The following is an 18,407-nucleotide window of genomic DNA, read 5'->3' on the forward strand; positions in this document are numbered from 1 at the left end:
CGGCCATATACTACCATCTTGCAGAGCCCGTCCTGGCCCCACCAGCACGGCCAGGCCATAATTGATAATCAGCATGTCCATTTGCAACGGCCATTGGCTGGGATGGAACATGACCCCATATGACCCAATGAGAGCAAGTCCCAAACTTGCGAAGAAATTCTCCAGAAGCCTTGCTGTTAAACAGGTAACGTCTAGACGTGCTTCTTTCATTTTGCTACCACATCATGAGTTGAAACCGACACCATGGAAGGTGGCTAGAGAAGTGGTACAAACCCAGCCCTGGTTATATGCACTGAGGCCCTTCGTCAGTCCTCAACTAAAGCCATACCCACAACTTTAGACACTCAGGTCTGTCAGCCAATAAATCTCTTTCAGTGTATAAGACTGATTTTAATTTTATTCCATGTCACATACAAATGAGAAAGTCTTGATACATTGGTTCCCGCTAAAAAAGTAATCCAGAAACTCTAGAACACGCCCTTACACTAAGCTCCGCTTCCGTCTGATATAGTAAAGTACGCTCCATGAGTTCTGCAGTCTGTCCTACCCTACTGCCGCCACCTGTACCCTTCAGCCTACTCTGGAGAAAACGGGGAAGAACGTATGTTTCTTAATACAGAAAATATCTGTAACGCCAAGAGACAATAGCATAAAAACTACAAATGAAGCAGATCATTCCCCCCCCAAAATGACAGGGCATATCCTTTGAGTAAACAGCACTGTGAGGGTTTGTGTGTTTGGGGTGGGAGAGAACCCGTACCGTGTGGTGTGGTCTTCACCAGTAAAACCGTGTGGTGTGGTCTTCACCAGTAAAAGCCACGACTTCCGTTTGGTCATCTGTTCTCTGCAAGTAAAGCATTTCATGGTGGAACATCCCCCCAAAGCACCACTTTAACGAGATGTAGCTTTCCTTTCCCATATGCCACTTTGAAAAACGCTTTAACCATTTCATAGCACTGCTTATACAAAATGATTAAATGTTGTATCACTTTAGCTGTAGTAAACATATGTTTTAAACCTCACTTATAAACTAGCTACAGAAAAGAAACAAATGTTTCACAAAATAAGGTGCTCTCCTAAGCAGTTTCAGGGTTGACAGGGAGTAGAAGTTACTCCATCCTGCCTCCCTCACCTCCGACACAAGGTGGGGTAAAAGCATGGGAGCAGTGTTATAAAAATGGGTCCAGCTCAACAACGATGAACGATATACCAAGGATTTTCACTGATAAACTTTGAGACTATTTGTTACCTTTTGAAGGTGCTCGGTGTGTGATTCTATGACTTCTCTCATGGTCAGTGTTAAGACCTCTTCCCCAAGCTACCTCACCCCACTTCCAAAACATTATCTCCAGCACTTGGGAGGCCTGCAGTGCTTGACTTTGGACCAGGGACCTCATGTTGTTCCACTCCCAGCCTCCAGGTGTCCCAGCTCTAACCCCCAGAGTACAGGCAGTCTCCCTTCCCTCCCAGGTCCCACTCACCAGCCTCCCCCAAAGTGCATGACAAAGTCCTACGGGCTTTCTTTCCAATCATTCCCTCCCCTGACATAAAAAGACATCAAAAGGTGGCTTTTATCATCTCCACACAATACTTTATGTCACTTAAAATAATTTCTTGATAATTCCTTTTCTAAGCCAAAAGATTTTGTACCGTAACTTGCAGGGTTTTTTTCAAGCTGTTAATTATTTCTGTTCTACTTTAAACCATTAACTTTCTGAAAGAATACCAACTCTCTTCTGATATCTTACTGACTGATGAGAAGTCATCCCTCATTTTGTTTGTAAAATAAAAGCCAATTTCAACTTCACATCATTTAAAACACACACACACACACACACACACACACACACACACACACCTTACAATGCCATGATCAAGTGTATTTTCTTATCTGCTTGATGTTATGAAAGCATTTAGATGAATAAAAAGCTATTTTTTGATAGGAAAACCAGTGTTTCCATCAGTGTTATTCAAAATAAGAGCTCCTTAAGAGTTTACAAAGTTACAGTCAGAATGTGTTGGTATGACTGATAAAGCACTGAGGAATATTTGTTAAATACCTAAATGAAAGGAATAAAATAAAAAGCAATCTGTGCCATATCAAATAACGAGGTAAGCTAAAACCCACAGTAAGCTAATGAACCAAACTCACCTTTCTCCCTGCCAAACCTGACTCTCTACTCCTCACACTTCCCTTCACAGGACTGAAACAGGAGGTGCCTCCTCCCCACCCACACCAGTGCTTTCTCCTCTGCAACCACCCAGTTCCTCACTTTTAATTTCAGATCCTCATTGCCTCTCACCTAAAATGACTACAGTCATCCCCTGACTGGTCTTTTCCACTTTCTCCCCTAACCCAACACATTCCAACACCGCAGGTTTACCTAGTTGCTGAACTGACAGCTCCTCTCACATAACTTTCCTGAGCTCTCCATTGCCTACTTATCAAAGCATCCAAGATTGACCAGACTGATCCGAGATTTTGTCCTCACACAGATCCTGTTCAGATACTCCAGTGTGGATACCCTGGAGTCCCCGACACACTCACACTCCCGAGTCACGCCCCAAGCAGAACCCCACTCTCCCACTCCTCAGAAGCACGTCTTCACTCCACCTCGGTCAGGAGGACAGCACCTCCTGGATTTCACAGGTGCTAACAGCCAGCAGTAAATGTGTAGCATTGCAGCTTCTGCATTTACTCCTTGTCACCGCTTCCACACTGTAACCTTCTGAAAGCAACAAAAATATTCTCTAGGATGGGGAGTAAGGAGGCAGACTTAAGTCAATAAATAGCTCGTTAGAATTTTTAACTACTTCATCAAAAACCAAAGATTCACATCGCAAGGGAAAGGGAGAGTTGCTCCAAAGAACCTTCTCCAGGAAAGTAACGACAGAGTTGGTAAAACTCATACTCATAAGTTCATTAAAAATGGACCGTAACGATGCAAGTGGAAAAGAAAAGGAAAAAAAAATGAACTCAGTGATTAGAAACAAACAAGATAACCTTTGAAAGTTCTTTTTTAGGGATTTCCCCCCCTTATTATTTTATAACCATAGATCAAATGGCACAGTCACACTTCCCAACTGAAAGGGAAAATGGACTACGTTGACCCAATAACCATGCTGAGTCAATACCAGAAGAGCAGAAAACCAAAAGGATGGGCCAGGAGAGTGACAGAATACGCTCAGCCACTCTCACAACCAACTTCGCATTCCAAGAATGAGCAAAACACCTTTGCCTTCAAAATATTTCCAAAATTTTACTATTTCATGAAAAAGGGGACATGAAGGCAGAGTTTAAACAATGCAGAAAAGGCAACATCTTGGAAGCTCACTTTAAAACTACTCTGTCTCATGACATCGTCCCTCTCAGATTTGAAGCTACTTATCTCAGTCAGAGTCAGGAAAGAAGTCTTTGTGGACTAATGCAGGTGGGAAAGGGGATTGTGTGCTTTAAAAACTTGCAAAACAGAACCCAAAAGCTCAGTGGCTTCAGAGGGAAGGCGGACCCGGAGCCACACAAAGGCTGGAGGAATGTTTGGGTCACCAGCACTCATTAACCGAGGAACAGCCCCGCTACCCAAAGGTCATAAAAAGCTGCAGGATTCAAACTACTTTGAGTTGAGAGCACCCTAACTTCCCCATTCCAGGAGCACAGTGGGAGCGGGGAGTGGTGTACTGTCCCACGGCCCAGCGGCACTCAGGTGGGATCGTAGCAAACATTAAGTGGGGAGCGGGCGGGGTCTGAGCTGACCTGACCTGTCGGGCTCCTTTGTACCCACTGTTTCTGTCCAACACTTTCATTTTCAGAAGCATGGAGTCTAACTGCAGCTTGGGCAAGGCCGTAATTTGCCCATGCCTTAGTTTTTTCCCCTATCTGTAAAGAGAGGAATCTCCTTTATCTCATGGATTTCTTTAAAGAAAATAAATTCTCAGGCCCGTGTCTGGCTGTGGCGCTGGCTGCCTACCCCAACACCCATTTTCCCCTTCCTCATTTGTTCCAAAGAGTTACCATGCTATGTTTAAAAACCAAATTTTAATAATTAAAATTTTCAAAAAATGGTACTTCTACTGAAATACCCTTGTTTGGTATTTGTGCCCAATCACTTCAAAAGCATGGTTTGTGTGGATAGCGGAGTTGACTACAAAAAAGATTTTCTTCCTCAATTCATGGGGCAATTGGGCTTCAATTTTTATTTTAAATATACAAAATATCCATTAAAGGAACTACTAGATCATTTCTTAATTAAAAAGTATTGCCATGACCAAGGTAAGGGAAAAATAACTTCCCCTCCCTGCCCACTTGGGTTTCTAAAATATTGGGTTAGTGATGATGTGTACTTTCCTAGAATACTAACAAAATACGATCTGAAAAACATTTATCCTTAATGAAACAGACAGACAGAAGTGACTTATGGAAATTCAAATGGAACACATGTTAAAAACAAAAACAAAAACTGGGACAGTAGCCCAAAAAAAGCTTATTTCCCCTGTGAATAAACTTCCACAGAATGCCACGTTGCGTCAAGCTTATTCTCAGAAGGAAGAACATGGTTAAGTTTCACTATTAAGAGTGGTTTCTCACTGTTCCAAAAAGGAAATAGAACACTGAGAACTGGGATACTTTAGCTCTTTCATATTTGGCAATGCAGACACAAAAACTGGTGCCTTAGTGGATTTTTAAGAACAGTTGAATGCTCTTCTTAATTCTGTCTGCACCTTTCCCTGTGAACAGGGAAGTAAACATATAAATACACCTAGCCAAAAAAACAAAAAAGATTCTTTTATTCCAGTTTTCATTCACACCATGTTAAAACCCTCCACCACTCAGTTGGCAGCCAACTCCATCTCCCCAAATTCTCACCATCTCCCCTTCCTCATCCCCCACGGAGTGTAAACGCTGATCACAAATGCTCACTTACTGGTCTGACTGCAGGCAGGTCTTTTCTGTAGTGCGTTTTTCAGTGATGTACTCAAATCTTAAGACAGATCATTTGCTTGCACCATCATGACACAGTTAACCAAAAATCAAAGTTCGATAAAGATTTGGGGTTTTTCCCTCTAATTTATAAGTGAATGATGTGTAAAATCTCTTCTTTTGCAAACTAATAACAATTACATGAATTTAGGAGAACACCGGAATATCTGAAACAAATAACCACTATCCTTATAAGCATCCTTAACATTGTTTTTCTCAAAAGTTCCCTCAGACGCTCCCTAAATTCCCTCTTGCTTGGCATTTCTCATTTAGTCTTTGGAGAGGTTTTTCTTTTTAAAAGTGAATACCAAAAGGAATTCAATTTTAAGTTTCTGGAGAGGTTCCTTCTGACTTTTTTCTTATTATCTGGAAAACTGACTAAGAATTATTAGGAGAAAAAGAGATGAAAGCAAAGCACTGAGCAGGCCACTGAAGCAACAGAAGAAATTAGACCCTAACTGACCAGGCAATAGTTTTGCAATTACAAGTCAATTTTGCACCAGTCGACTTAGAACTCCTTAAAATACGTTTGAAACATGAGCTCATATTCTTTTAAAAAGCTACCCTTATACAAGAAAGATAACCTAACAAATGAATTGATAATGTGGATGAGAGAGTGATGTTTCGTTAGGTCCCTCACCAACCTGGGGTCCATTCAGACACTTGCTCGACCACAGGCAGAAACACTGACCCAAACAATCTAAGTGCATAGTAGAGGGTCCCTTTACATACAGCCTAGTAATTACTAAGCCTAGTAATTACTCAATTTATTAAGCTGTTTGGGTCAAACTGACAAACACTCAATGCAGATCTCCTCTTATAGCTTAGAAATACATCCAATACATTCTTGAATGAAATAAGCACAAACTGTAAAACAGTATGTACAATACAGTAACATTTTTATGGGGGGGGGGTACATACACACAGAAACATTTTGGAACAGATGTGCCACAAACCTTAACAGTAACTATCTCTCTGCATAATGAGGTTTACCCCTTCTATGTCTATTTCCAGATTTTTCTACAGTGAACAGAAAAGAATAAAGATAAATAAAACATACCAGATTTTACCAGACTACATTAAATCACACTTTTACTTTTGTTTTAACTAATAGATGTCTCCAGCAGGATCCAAAATGCAACATATTTTTTAAATTATAACTCTGAAAAGCTAATGAGTATCAGCGTATGGAGCTACAGAAAATTTGCTTGAACACCTGATATCTTTAACTCATAATTCCTTCCAAGGCACAAAATTGATGTTCTTTAAAATCATTATGATGCAAAACACATCTTAGGCACTTAAAAAAAAAAAAGCTAGGTACTACAATGGACAAATACAAATCTTTCCTCTAAAATCAGAATAGACAAATCTGAATTGCTTAAGAAAGCATACACAACATCGAAAAAAACTTCAGGAGATTGTCATGCAGTTAAACTATTTGCAAACCACAGTTTCATCTACGTCAGTATGCAACATTTTAAAACCACACAAAAGGAAAGGAAATTTTTAGTACAAGGAGCAGTCCTGCGCAAGAGGGCTGCTACTGCTGCCACTGCAGCAGACGATCAGCTCACACTTGTCTGAAGACTTGGAGAGAGGTCCCTGGAGGCTCACAGAGTATACCCACAGGTATGTCTTTTTAAATACTTGATATATTCAAACGTCTTCCCACGGAAGGGAAATCTATCATTTTCAGTGTTCAACCCATGTGAGTTGGAAATGTCAACATGTAATAAGGTTGCGGTGTAAGAGGTCACCAATTATTAAACTCTAAGTAGACTCTGACTGCGAACTACACTATCATTTTCTTTTATTGGAAGACCCCATCCATTCTCAAACAGACAGCTTACTTCATCTTAGGCTGAATACTCATTTACGGTGAGCCTAACTCCTCAGCAACTCAATTTCATAACTGGGTCGTAAAGGCCATGCTACGCCTTCACCACAGGGCATAAAGTTCTTAAAATGACCTCTTTCTACACACATTATGATAGGTGATTTCAAGAAAATTCCACTGCGACTTCCATTAAAAAAATCTCATGAGTTTGTTTTCTAAGCAACAGGCACTTGATCCAAACAAAGGAGACATTTGAAATTTTGTTTTGGTTTCACTGGAGTAGCTCTGCGTACCTCAGATTTAATAAGTGCTTGACAAAATATTTATCAAGTCTTTATTTAGTTTAACCTCTAATTGACACAAACAAAACTTTTAAATGAAGAGATTTGTTTTTTTGTTACAATCTAGAGGGAGGTTCAGGAAAAGCAACAGTGAGGCACTGCGTGACTCTTAAGCATTACTGAATGAACAGACACAGTGTAACGATTTTTAAACGTGTTATCCATGGGGGTGTGTAGGGTCACTTCTAGTGACAGAGACTATTAATTGAGCAAAACAAGTCATTCTCTAATCCTTCTCTAACCATACATTCTATAAAATGAGACTTTATAGTTTATGAGCAATGGAGACACTTTAAAAAGCACATTACGTTACTGCTATTATGTAACATTTGAAATATAGGAGCGAAAGCCCAAATCCCAGCACCTTATAAAGGTACAAGCAAAGATGGTAGACAAGGATCAATTTACACCAACATTAGCTTTTGACCTACAGAAGAAAAGGACATTCAGGATGCCATGCACAAATGATGGTGATTGTCAAAAACCCGAGCTGGAAGGAAGTCAGTGAAGCCTGGAGTAGATTTCCGCCGGGAAGGGCTGCGTTCGGGACTTCAGGACAGGCAGGACTGGCACAGGATGGATAAAGACAGAGTCCAGAAAATGCCTGACAGGTCAGAGCCTCGCCTGCTCTCACAAGCTGTGAAACTCTGAGCAACACCCAAGGGCCAGACCTCAGTCTCCTCAACTAATCTGGGGATTGGACTAGATGCTATCAACCAAGGTTCCCTCCATCCTTCAAGTCCTCTGGTCCCCAAATTTTACCACCACCAAAAGTGCAAAGGCAAAAAGGACAGTTCACAGACCACTGGAGATGCCACCAATCTAGAGTGCAGATTAGAGAGTGGGGCTGGGGTGGAGGGACTGGGTCATGGGAGCTTTGAAAGTAAAGGAGGTTTAGACCAAAAGGACAGAACCTAGGGTTGTTTTTAAACATCCAAATACATGAAGCCTAAACTTCTTTTATTAGTATTTAGAAAACAATTAAGAATGACTATTTTACTTCCACTCACTTCTATGAAAATTGCTTAGAATATGGTTCCTGCCACATAGTAAGTACTTAGTAAAGGTTGGCTATTTAATAATAATAATCATTATCATCATCACCATCATTATTACTGTTGTTACTATTATTATTGTTGTTGTTGTTATTATTATTATTATTATTATTAATGATTAAAATAGAATTTTGGAGTGGTTTTGAACATGGCTTCTGAGATCAGATGGTCCAGGCTGGAATCCAGCTCTATCACCAGCTCTATCACCAGCTCTATAACCTTCGGCGTCAACTTAACCTCATTGTGCCTATTTTCTCATCTGTAAAACAAAGATAACAACACCTGCACGACAGGGATGCTGAAAGGTTAAATGAGTACATGTAAAGCACTTAGCACAATGCCAGACACAAAGTAAGTGCTTAATGATTTTCATTAAATTTAGTACAGAATGACACCATTCATGGACCCTAACGTCCTACCCCAGGTAGCAAAGGGGGAAGGACATGTACCCATTCAATGACACTTTAATTTAGAAAGATTTATGTACATCTGCTTTATCAATCTGCGAGCACATGGTTTCATCCCAAGACGTACACAATGGATCATGAAATAATTAGGACAATTAAGATTTAGTAAGGCTTCCGAAGTGTGGGGTTTGGTTTTATTTTTTTAAAAGGGAGATTTGAGTGAATGGATTTATTTGGCTGTCTTAGCCACTATACGCTACTTTTAAAAAGTTATATATCCAGTTTTTTCTGCTAAAACGCAAAAATAATCTTCTTGTTAAAACAAAAGAAAGGTGTTTAATATGCAAGAGGAGAGGGCATATCAAGCAGCAGTACCAGAGAGAACGAACCAGGTCAAAGGGGGTCCACGAAGCCCAATTAGTTTAACTTGTGCTTACAAACCACCCTTGTTTTGTCATTATCAGCATCGATCACAGTGGTTCTAAGGTTATACCTTCTACTTGTAGGCTTGGCTGCTTCAAAACCCACAATGAAAGAAAAAGAAAAAACACCAAACACTCAAGTGTTAACGTTAGATGTTTTTCTACTGATATAACTGAGGTTCTCTTTCAGAATTTTCTAACCAATGTCACACATCCTTGTTCTTGAAGTCTTGAAAATACATTCTTGGTCAAGCATCTCAAACACACTGACACAGAAACACCTATACAAGCACTATCCCAAAGAAATACAATGCAAACCACAGAGGTACTTTCAAATCGCAGAGTAGCTGCATTTGAAAAAGCAGAAGAAAGAGGACAAATTAATTTTAAGATTTAACCTAATACATCAAAAATATTTCAACATGTGCTCGATATAATAATATTAATGAAACATTTTACTAATTGTACTATTTGTATAAACTAGTTCAATTTTACTACTTGTACTACTTTAAAATATATATATATGTTGTGCTAAATCTTTAAAATCCAGTGTGTATTTTGCATTTACAGCACACGGCAATTTGGACTGGCCTTAGTCCAAGTGCTCAAAAGGTCACATGTGCTTATGGCCTACCATACTGGACACCACAGGTCTACACCACTATGAAACTGGAGCAAGGAAAAGGGACGATATACGCATCAATTCCAGACCAAATTCTAATCCCTCAACTCTTTCTACTAAAAAGCAAAGAAAAACGAAATTTTGATTGTGAAAATGTTCCAGTGGGTTAGACAATAAAAGGGCCTACCTTTCAAATAACGTCTTTTAAGTTGCAGTACAACGTTCTGTCCCCCACTTCCGTTCCCCCCCTCAGACTTGGTTCCTGCAGCCTGAGTTCTATCCTGGCTATGAGAACGGAAAGCCAGGAAACCTCACTGAAAGCGCTTCAGGCTGGGCCACAACCAAACCATTTCACTCTGGTTTCCTCTTGCTGTTTCTCAGAAATTCAGTTTACTTATCTCCTCTGCAAACTAACTCCCAACCCAACTGGTAACAAAAGAGCTATCAGAAGGCAAAAAGAGTGCTGTCAAAAATATCCCTTCTAGAAGTAAACCTACCTGGGATTTCCCAAAATCACAAAATGAGACCATGGAAAACCCAGGCTTCCTCATAATCTAAGATGTTCCCACCAGTCCACACATGATCTAGTAAGTTCATCAGTAAAATTCTGCGAACTAGAAAGATTGTAACCGTGGTACTGTGAGTGCAAATTATTTTAAAGAAATTAATTTCTAAGTGTAATTACTAACCTCCCTCCCCTTCTTTTCTAACAGATTCTCTGGATTTTTTTTTTCTTCTTTTTTTGAGAAGAGTCATCCTTACTTTCTCTCAAAATGACAAACAATTCTACCTTCTGTCCAGTTTACAGAAATCTGGAGCCATTCACATATTTTTTTTATTTAGTTTTCCTTATTGGAATTATTGGAAGTTGTTTTGCAGCCTGGGCTTTCCTACAGAAAAAAGCGAATCCTAGGTGTGTAAGCATCTACTTAATTAATTTGCTGACGGCCGATTTCCTGCTCAGTCTGGCATTACCGGTGAAAATCGTGGTCGACCTGGGCGTGGCCCCCTGGAAGCTGAGGATATTCCATTGCCAAGTAACAGCCTGCCTCATCTACATTAACATGTACTTGTCCATCATCTTCTTAGCGTTTGTCAGCATTGATCGCTGTCTCCAGCTGACATACAGCTACAAGATTTATCGAATCCAAGAACCTGGATTTGCCAAAATGATATCAGTCGTCGTGTGGGTCATGGTCCTTCTCATAATGGTGCCAAACATGCTGATTCCAATCAAAGACATCCAGGTGAAGCCAAATGTGGGGTGCATGGAATTCAAAAGGGAGTTTGGAAGAAACTGGCATTTGCTGACGAACTTCATATGTTTGGCTATATTTTTAAATTTCACAGTCATCATTTTAATATCTAACTGCCTGGTAATTCGACAACTCTACAGAAACAAATATAGTGAAAATTATCCGAATGTGAAAAGAGCTCTCATCAACATACTCTTAGTGACCACAGCCTACATCGTGTGTTTTGTTCCTTATCACGTTGTCCGAATCCCGTACACCCTCAGCCAGACCGAGGTCATATCTGACTGCGCGACCAGGATTTCACTCTTCAAAGCCAAGGAGTCCACGCTGCTCCTGGCTGTGTCGAGCCTGTGCTTTGATCCCATCCTGTACTACCACCTCTCAAAAGCATTCCGCTTAAAGGTCAGTGAGACTTTCGCTTCGCATAAGGAGAACACGGCTCAGAAAGAAACACCAAGGTGTGAAAACGCATGAAATGTGGGATTTTTCATGCTGTCACTTCTTGCTTTACTGGACAAGTACAGAACTACTGGGAAAGAGAACAAAACAGGCTCAGAATGCAAAAAAAAGGCAGCTGGCAAATATGGCCTGGTTTACTGTGAAACCCTGTTTTTAAACACAGGCCAATCAGTACTTGATGGTTGTTGTTGCTCCTTAACCCAAAAATGTGTACAAAGGAACTAAAAAGTCTCGTTGAACCAATGTAAAATCCTGCAATATCCTTGAAACTCAAATGACTTCTACGATGTAGACACAGAGGTATGCATGAGGTGTTTATTTAAATGTCTGGAACTGACTTCTTGATAAAAATATGCAAAATACAGGTGACCCTTGAACACTGGTTTGAACTGCATGGGTCCACTTATACGGAAATATTTTTCAATAAATACGGACAATAGTATAAATGCATTTTCTCTTCCTCGTAATTTCTTTCATAACATTTTTTTTCTCTACTCTAGCTTACTTCATTATAAGAATACAGTATCTAACAACATATACAAAATATGTGTTAATCAACCGTTTATGTTATTGGTAAGACTTCTGGACAATAGTGGGCTATTAGTAGTTAAGTTTTGGAGGATCAAAAGTTATACATGCATTTTTGACTGGGGGGGTAGGGAATCAGCATCCTCATTGTTCAAAGGATAACTATAATCTATATATAAATTGCCAAAGCCTTTCAGCAACACAATTTAAAGCCTTTTAGATTAGTTAAAACAAAACAAAAACAGCTTATTTTTTCCATGAAACCACCTGTGCTTGATTTATTTTTAATCCATCACTTCAAAGATGGTAACCTTTTAGCTCACTACTCCAGTTTTTAACATCTAATTGTTTTCTAAAACAATAACTAAAACTTTTTATTTCTAAAAAGGCTTGGAAATGCATGGGTAGTTTTTAATATATTATATGTATTTATATTCTACCTGAAAGTTATAAAGATTTTCTACTGTTAGCAATGATAAATCCACTGGTTCCTTGTTTTTATTTCATAGTAATATGCAATAGACCCTGTAACATTTTCAAGGGGAGTTTTAAAATTATACTAACTGCTAAAGCTACTGTTTTAGAACTAACTAGAAACTCACATCAAAGGTATGGAAAAACAGCACCAGTCTTAAAACAGACACGCCGACTGCACACAGCAAGACAGCAAGACCGACTAATGTAAGGAGCGCAGCGTGTGCGGGCCTGCCTGGTGTCACACAGATCCCAAACATGAGCCTGACCCCACGTGGAGCCAACAGACTCAAGGAGGGGCGACTCCAGCTCACAGGACCACAACCTGCTGGTCCAATTCTCTCTATAGCCATTAACACAGAAAAGAGTCAATAGACGGTATTAACTAAAAGACTTACTTAGGGAAAAGAAAACCAGAACGTTTTATTTTTTCATTTCAGTCGCGAAAGTCCACATTAAAACAATTGGTGCTACACTGGCATCAGCTGCAATGATTAAGAAATGGTGTTCCTGGAACCTAACCTAACAAAAGTGATCCCAGATTCATTTTTAGCTCTGCATTGAGAATTATTTTCTGATGCTTGAACCCAAGACAACTCCTGCCTACGATGTCTCCAATATATTCCCTGAGCTTGAAGAGATTAATGAATGAAAAAAATGCTGGCTGGTGCACATGACAGGAACCCCCAAGGCATCGCATCTCTGACATCGACAGGGTTAAATGCCCTGCCTGTGCCAGGCTGGTAGAAAGCCTATACACAAGAGCCTGGGCTTGCTGGTCGACTAGGAATACGCTTTTACCAATGGGCACACCACGACGTTACTCACATAAGAGCATACATGAAACTCAGTTCTTTTTCTGAATCTTTTGGTCCCCTTAAGTCCTCTCTCCTTGGCCCTCACTCCCTAGAGCCACATCTTAAGACAGAGGGGAAAATACTGGTTTTCAATCATATCTTATATCCTCCTCACATGCCTCACGGTTAGTCAAATTTTCCCTTTTTAGTAAGGAGAACCAGACTCTCTAGAACAGGGGTGTCCAAACTTTTTTCGACGTTTTTCACCAAGGGACATGTGCGGTAAAATACACAAACAGCCGGGCCACTCACTCGAGGTGAAGTACGTATTGCCTCACCAGATTTACTTAAGTAAACTAAATGTATTTTTGGAATTTGCCGCCGGCCAATAAAAAATGGATCGCAGGCCACAGTTGGCCTGCGGGCCGCAGTTTGGACACCCCTGCTCTAGAACACTTCTAATGTCGATGTTGTATTAGTATAGACTACTTTTATTTCCCCTATTGATGGCTTAGTCTAAATTACACTCACAGTACAGGGGGGTTTAGGGCAACGGGTGATGGCAGGCTATTAATTATATCCGACCACATCCATTTTCTGGCAGTTCTTTTATGACTGCATTACAGCTGAATTATGTCCTAATTCATCAAGAGAATTAGTCATTGGAAATCATTCATGCTCTTTCCTCTAAGGACGTGGATGGCCCTTGCAATGCTAAATGGTGGGAATGATGTGTAGCTCAGGATGACACGAACGACAGAATAAAGCAGTCCATGCTCAGGCCGGGCCTGGCTTGCCCTGACACCCAGACACGTGCCGAGGGAGGAACACAGAACCCTCAACCAGTTTCAACCATTTCCAACATTTTGCCATTAGTTGCTTCATTTCCCATCTCCATTTTTTTTAATAAAGTTTTTATTTTAGAATAAGATTTACAAGAAAGGTACAAAGGTAGTACAGAGAGTTCCCATATCCCCTTCATCCCCTGTGCCCTAATGTTAAGGCCTTACATAACCATGACACCTTTGTCCGAACGAGGAAATGAACAGTGGTGCATTACTGCTAACTAAACCCCAGACTTTAATTACTCACCTTCTTTTGACTCTTGGCTATTTTAAAACACTCCCAGATATAAGGATAATTCACCCATGAATTTTTCAGGAGGCATCTCTAAAATATCAGACTACTCCTTCTCCTACCCCAAATTAACTGTGAGATTATTCCATTATGTTGAAAATGAGCGATGCTTATAGGTAACAGCTGAAAGCTGTGGATATAGTCAGCCAGCGATGAACAGGAAAAAGTTTTGCATCTTTTGACATAGATCTGGACACAGAAAAATTAACACCAAAAAAACTGTTCTTAATTTTATTAAGAAAACAATATATGGGTGGAGTGATTTTGAAAGTCACTCAGAGGATATTCCAAAATAAGCAAAAAAAAAAAAAAAAAACAAATTTAAGAAAATATTTAGTTTGCAGATCAAAACCCCTCAAAGATATCCAGGAGATAACATAATATATACCTCAAAATTGTATTTTTGTTAAAATAATAATAATAGTCTTCAATGAAAATTACTCATTGAAATTACACTTAAAATAAAATTTGAGGAAAAAAGATAGTGAACCTAAGAATAAAAAAATTACAGATCTCAGCCAATCTCCATTACTAATATCAAAAAACTAAACTTGTTTCTCTTTAGAATAAAGCACATCACTCAGTATGACTCAAACACTAAATTTTCTGGCAAGTATTTCCCATGTGCTATTCAGTTCTTAAATTCAACAGGTCAAAATCCAAATCCATCTCATATACAACCTCTTCTGCGATGCCGTAACCAACTTCTCAATCAGATGCTCCCTCTCCCCTCCAATATTTATTCTTTGAGAGTGGAAGAGGCCCAGGACTGTCAAACAGTTCACCTCCCAGAGGGCACTTGGGTTTTACTCAATTATTGCACTTATTTCAGTGCTTGTCATTTTATAGACATTTGTCTCCCTCCTGTCTTATTCATCTTCCGGGTGCCCCAAAATTCTTACTCATCAGCATAATACCAAAAGTACCACCACAATACAGAGCATATAAAATGTACTCAGTAAATGAGTTTCAAATTGAAGTAGGAAAACAAATTTAGACATCATTTGCAGTGACTCAAATGCTCTTGATACAAAGATACTAATATAGAAAATTCCGTTAAATCTAGCCAGCCAGTAAGATCACGTGACAAATTTGGACTACATCAGTACATAAGATAAGGCATGTGTGATCAGAATTCTAACAAAAGAAGCAGCGAATGCAAACATTTACCTGCTATCATATGTATCCCTCAGGCAAGTAGTTGAATAACCAATGGTTAACAATCCTGTAATGAAATAATCAGCTTGTCAGCTGATCGAAGCGATAACTTACCAGAGGTATGGGAAAATGTGTTGCATACTGCAGGTGTCGCAGGAGGTCATAATTAGATGGAAAAATCAACTCTCTCGGTTTTTCTCTCTTCAGCAACTTCTCACCATTAACCGACATTCTTCTGCCCAAAGAAGGGTTGGCATTGTCACAGGACTCTCCAGGCATGGGAGAAAAAATCTAAGTCATGTAAAACAAATGTTGGAGATTGTAAATGAAAGATAGCAAAAACCAAAACACAGTGCGATATACATACCAGAACTTAAAACGTACAAGACATTTATACAATATCTTTTCCTTATTCAACCCGGAGCCATTAATAAAGACATTGTGTAAATTTCCACAAACTTCCTATTCCGATCACTAGGAATCTGTCACTCACGATCGTTCCCCTATTGTGAAGACGAGAAAATGAGAACCACACACGTAGGAAATTTCCCTGAAGACCCGAAATCAAGTCAGACTTATGGGGAAGTGTTTTCCTCATAGGGCTACATTTCCTACAAATACATATATACAGATAATAGTTAACTAATAAAGCTAATGAATAATAAACGTGAAGGTTTTAGTCTGTACTTCAAGTAGTATTTTTTTATAAAGAGTTACACATTAAGATCTATGAGGAAGAACACGTTATAATTGTACTGGGGGAAAGAAGAATGTAGAGCCAGTCCAGAGCCAGGAAAGCTGCTATTATTTAGAAGCCAAACACATACGCAGCAAATCAGTGTGAACTGCCATGATGACACTTCATTCCTGTATTCCTGAGAGATGGCGATCTCAAAACGACCAAGACAGTCACAGTCAGCAAGGATGGGGTATTATTATAACTTATAAAGAAGGCAATGCAGCCAAAACTGGGGATGAACTGAAATGAGCCCACTGCAGAGACCATGAACTGTGCCCTCGGGCGGAATATGGTGGGATCACATTTACATCACAAGTACACAAGTCAATCCAGTACAGGGGGCAAGAAACGGAAGGATGAAGGCAAGCTGGGGTAGGGGTGGGGAGGAAGGGTTAATAGCCAATAAGAATTCAAAGGTTGAACCTACTGGAAATTCCGAACCAAAGTCAGTTTTAAAGTCACTCTTGTCTACTTCATCAAAAATATGAGTAGTTCCTGAGTCAAGGCCCATATGTGCCATAATAGTCTGTTCCTGATAATTGCCAGAGAAAGAAAATCACATTGTAAATTTTGTAATTCATTAGGAAACTAAAGGTAAAACATGACAGTGACATTTTTAACCATCCCATGTCTTATTTCCTCCTGGTGCCTTGTTTTTCCCCAAAAATAAAGAAGGAAGTTTTAAGACATTTATTGCTTTGCAAAGTCACATACTTTGTCCTCTTGATGAAAAACACTTAACTTCATGGTGTTTTAAGGGACGAGCACACAAGCTTCCTGATAAAAACAGCCCGACCATAATTTCCTTCTTTGGGCTGTTGCCAGTCACATGCTCACCCATTTTTCTTAGTAAGAAAAATCTAAGAGTGTATCTAAGATATAAGAAACTCTGATATCCAAGAATTGAAAAAACAGAAACATAGAAAAAGCCTAAACAGATAAAGAAACTTTAGTTTTTTTCAACCTATAAACTTCTACTCTGGACAAATTTATAAACAAAAGTATTTACATTAAAGAAATAACTTTGTTAGGTTCCTGTACCATTTAGTCACCAAATCTTAAGAATATAAACTATGAATCCACATGTACAATTCTAATGTCAGGTTTTTAAATTACAAGCATAGCGACTGCTTTAAAACTATTATATGCTTAAACTCTTGAAAAACCAATATAAGGCTTTATTTTTTAGGAATTATCACAATCTCTCACCATTTTCTACCATTTCTCATTACCAACTTCATGTTTTTCGTCTTGAAAAACTTCTATAAGTATTTGGAACAATGTCCAAAATATCAGAAATTGGCAGAAAATTATAAATTCATATCCACAGCATAAAATAATTTGTTAAAAAGAACAATTCTAAAACATTTGAGAGATAGAGATGAAATTTCTAATGAAATGAAATGAAAATTTGATGTAAGACTAAAACAGAATTTCCCATTATGTATAAGAGTGATACAAGTAATGAACTACACATTAGGGAAAAGATGCTATTTAGAATGAAAACTCAGCCAGGAAGTTGGGGCCAAAACAAGTCCAATTATGAGGCACAACCTTAAAGGAAACCTGGGGATTAGAAATATGTATAAACTGGAAGCATCTAATTCCAATCCAAAGAAAAGTTTTATGGCCCATCAAATCTTTTCATTAATACTTTTAGAGTATCTCAAAGAAAATTCTGGAAGTTGTAAATTCTAGTGCAAATGTTCTTTGTGAGTAAGGAGTACAGATAAATGAGCTTTGTAACCAGAGAAGATAAGTAAAAAGGGATCACCCTTCTACCATCAAATAATCCTTCTGAAAGGGGTTCCCCACCAGTGTGTAGGCGGGGGTGTGGAGGAGGGCACCACTCACTGCCAGGGCCATACCTCCATTTTCACGTCATGGTCCTTTGGATAGTGCTCATCTGCATTCTCTCCTGCTGGCGACCGGGGCCGAGTGGAGGCGGTGATTGACAAGTCTCCTCGAGATATGAGGGTGCACATGTATGCGTCGTGCGAGAAGACATCATGTCGGATGAACTCACAGAAGAGCAGCACCAGATTCACAAATTCCACCTTCTCACACTCACTGTTTGGATCCGCTGTAAAGAAACGATTTGACAAAGAATTCAGTCCCCCTAGACCCATGGAAAAAACAACTGTTTATTAAGGCTTAACAATATTTTCAACACCTTTCATAATTTCTTTTGCTT

General features: G+C 39.3%; 2 protein-coding genes across 15 annotated transcripts in view; one reads left to right on the forward strand and one right to left on the reverse strand.

Annotated features, from left to right (window-relative positions):
* MED12L (mediator complex subunit 12L) overlaps positions 1-18,407 on the reverse strand; it is a 313,410-nt gene that overhangs the window by 198,934 nt on the left and 96,069 nt on the right. For 11 of the 14 annotated variants that reach the window (XM_074333588.1, XM_074333592.1, XM_074333601.1 and 8 more), the window contains 3 exons: positions 18,082-18,296; positions 16,641-16,745; positions 15,589-15,765 (listed from right to left, as the gene is read on the reverse strand). In XM_074333588.1, the coding sequence (XP_074189689.1) occupies positions 15,589-15,765; positions 16,641-16,745; positions 18,082-18,296 (497 nt within the window). The remainder of the gene's footprint in view (positions 1-15,588; positions 15,766-16,640; positions 16,746-18,081; positions 18,297-18,407) is intronic. The other 3 variants (XM_074333614.1, XM_074333622.1, XM_019748866.2) reach the window with 1 other exon arrangement.
* On the forward strand, positions 6,462-11,830 carry GPR171 (G protein-coupled receptor 171). The gene is made up of 2 exons (XM_019748880.2): positions 6,462-6,610; positions 10,379-11,830. The coding sequence occupies exon 2, from the start codon at positions 10,439-10,441 to the stop codon at positions 11,393-11,395; it is 957 nt and encodes a 318-aa protein (XP_019604439.2). The 5' UTR covers positions 6,462-6,610; positions 10,379-10,438; the 3' UTR covers positions 11,396-11,830.

The sequence above is a fragment of the Rhinolophus sinicus genome, linkage group LG01 (genome assembly GCF_036562045.2).
Source record: "Rhinolophus sinicus isolate RSC01 linkage group LG01, ASM3656204v1, whole genome shotgun sequence".
NCBI classification, from domain to species: Eukaryota; Metazoa; Chordata; class Mammalia; order Chiroptera; family Rhinolophidae; genus Rhinolophus; species Rhinolophus sinicus.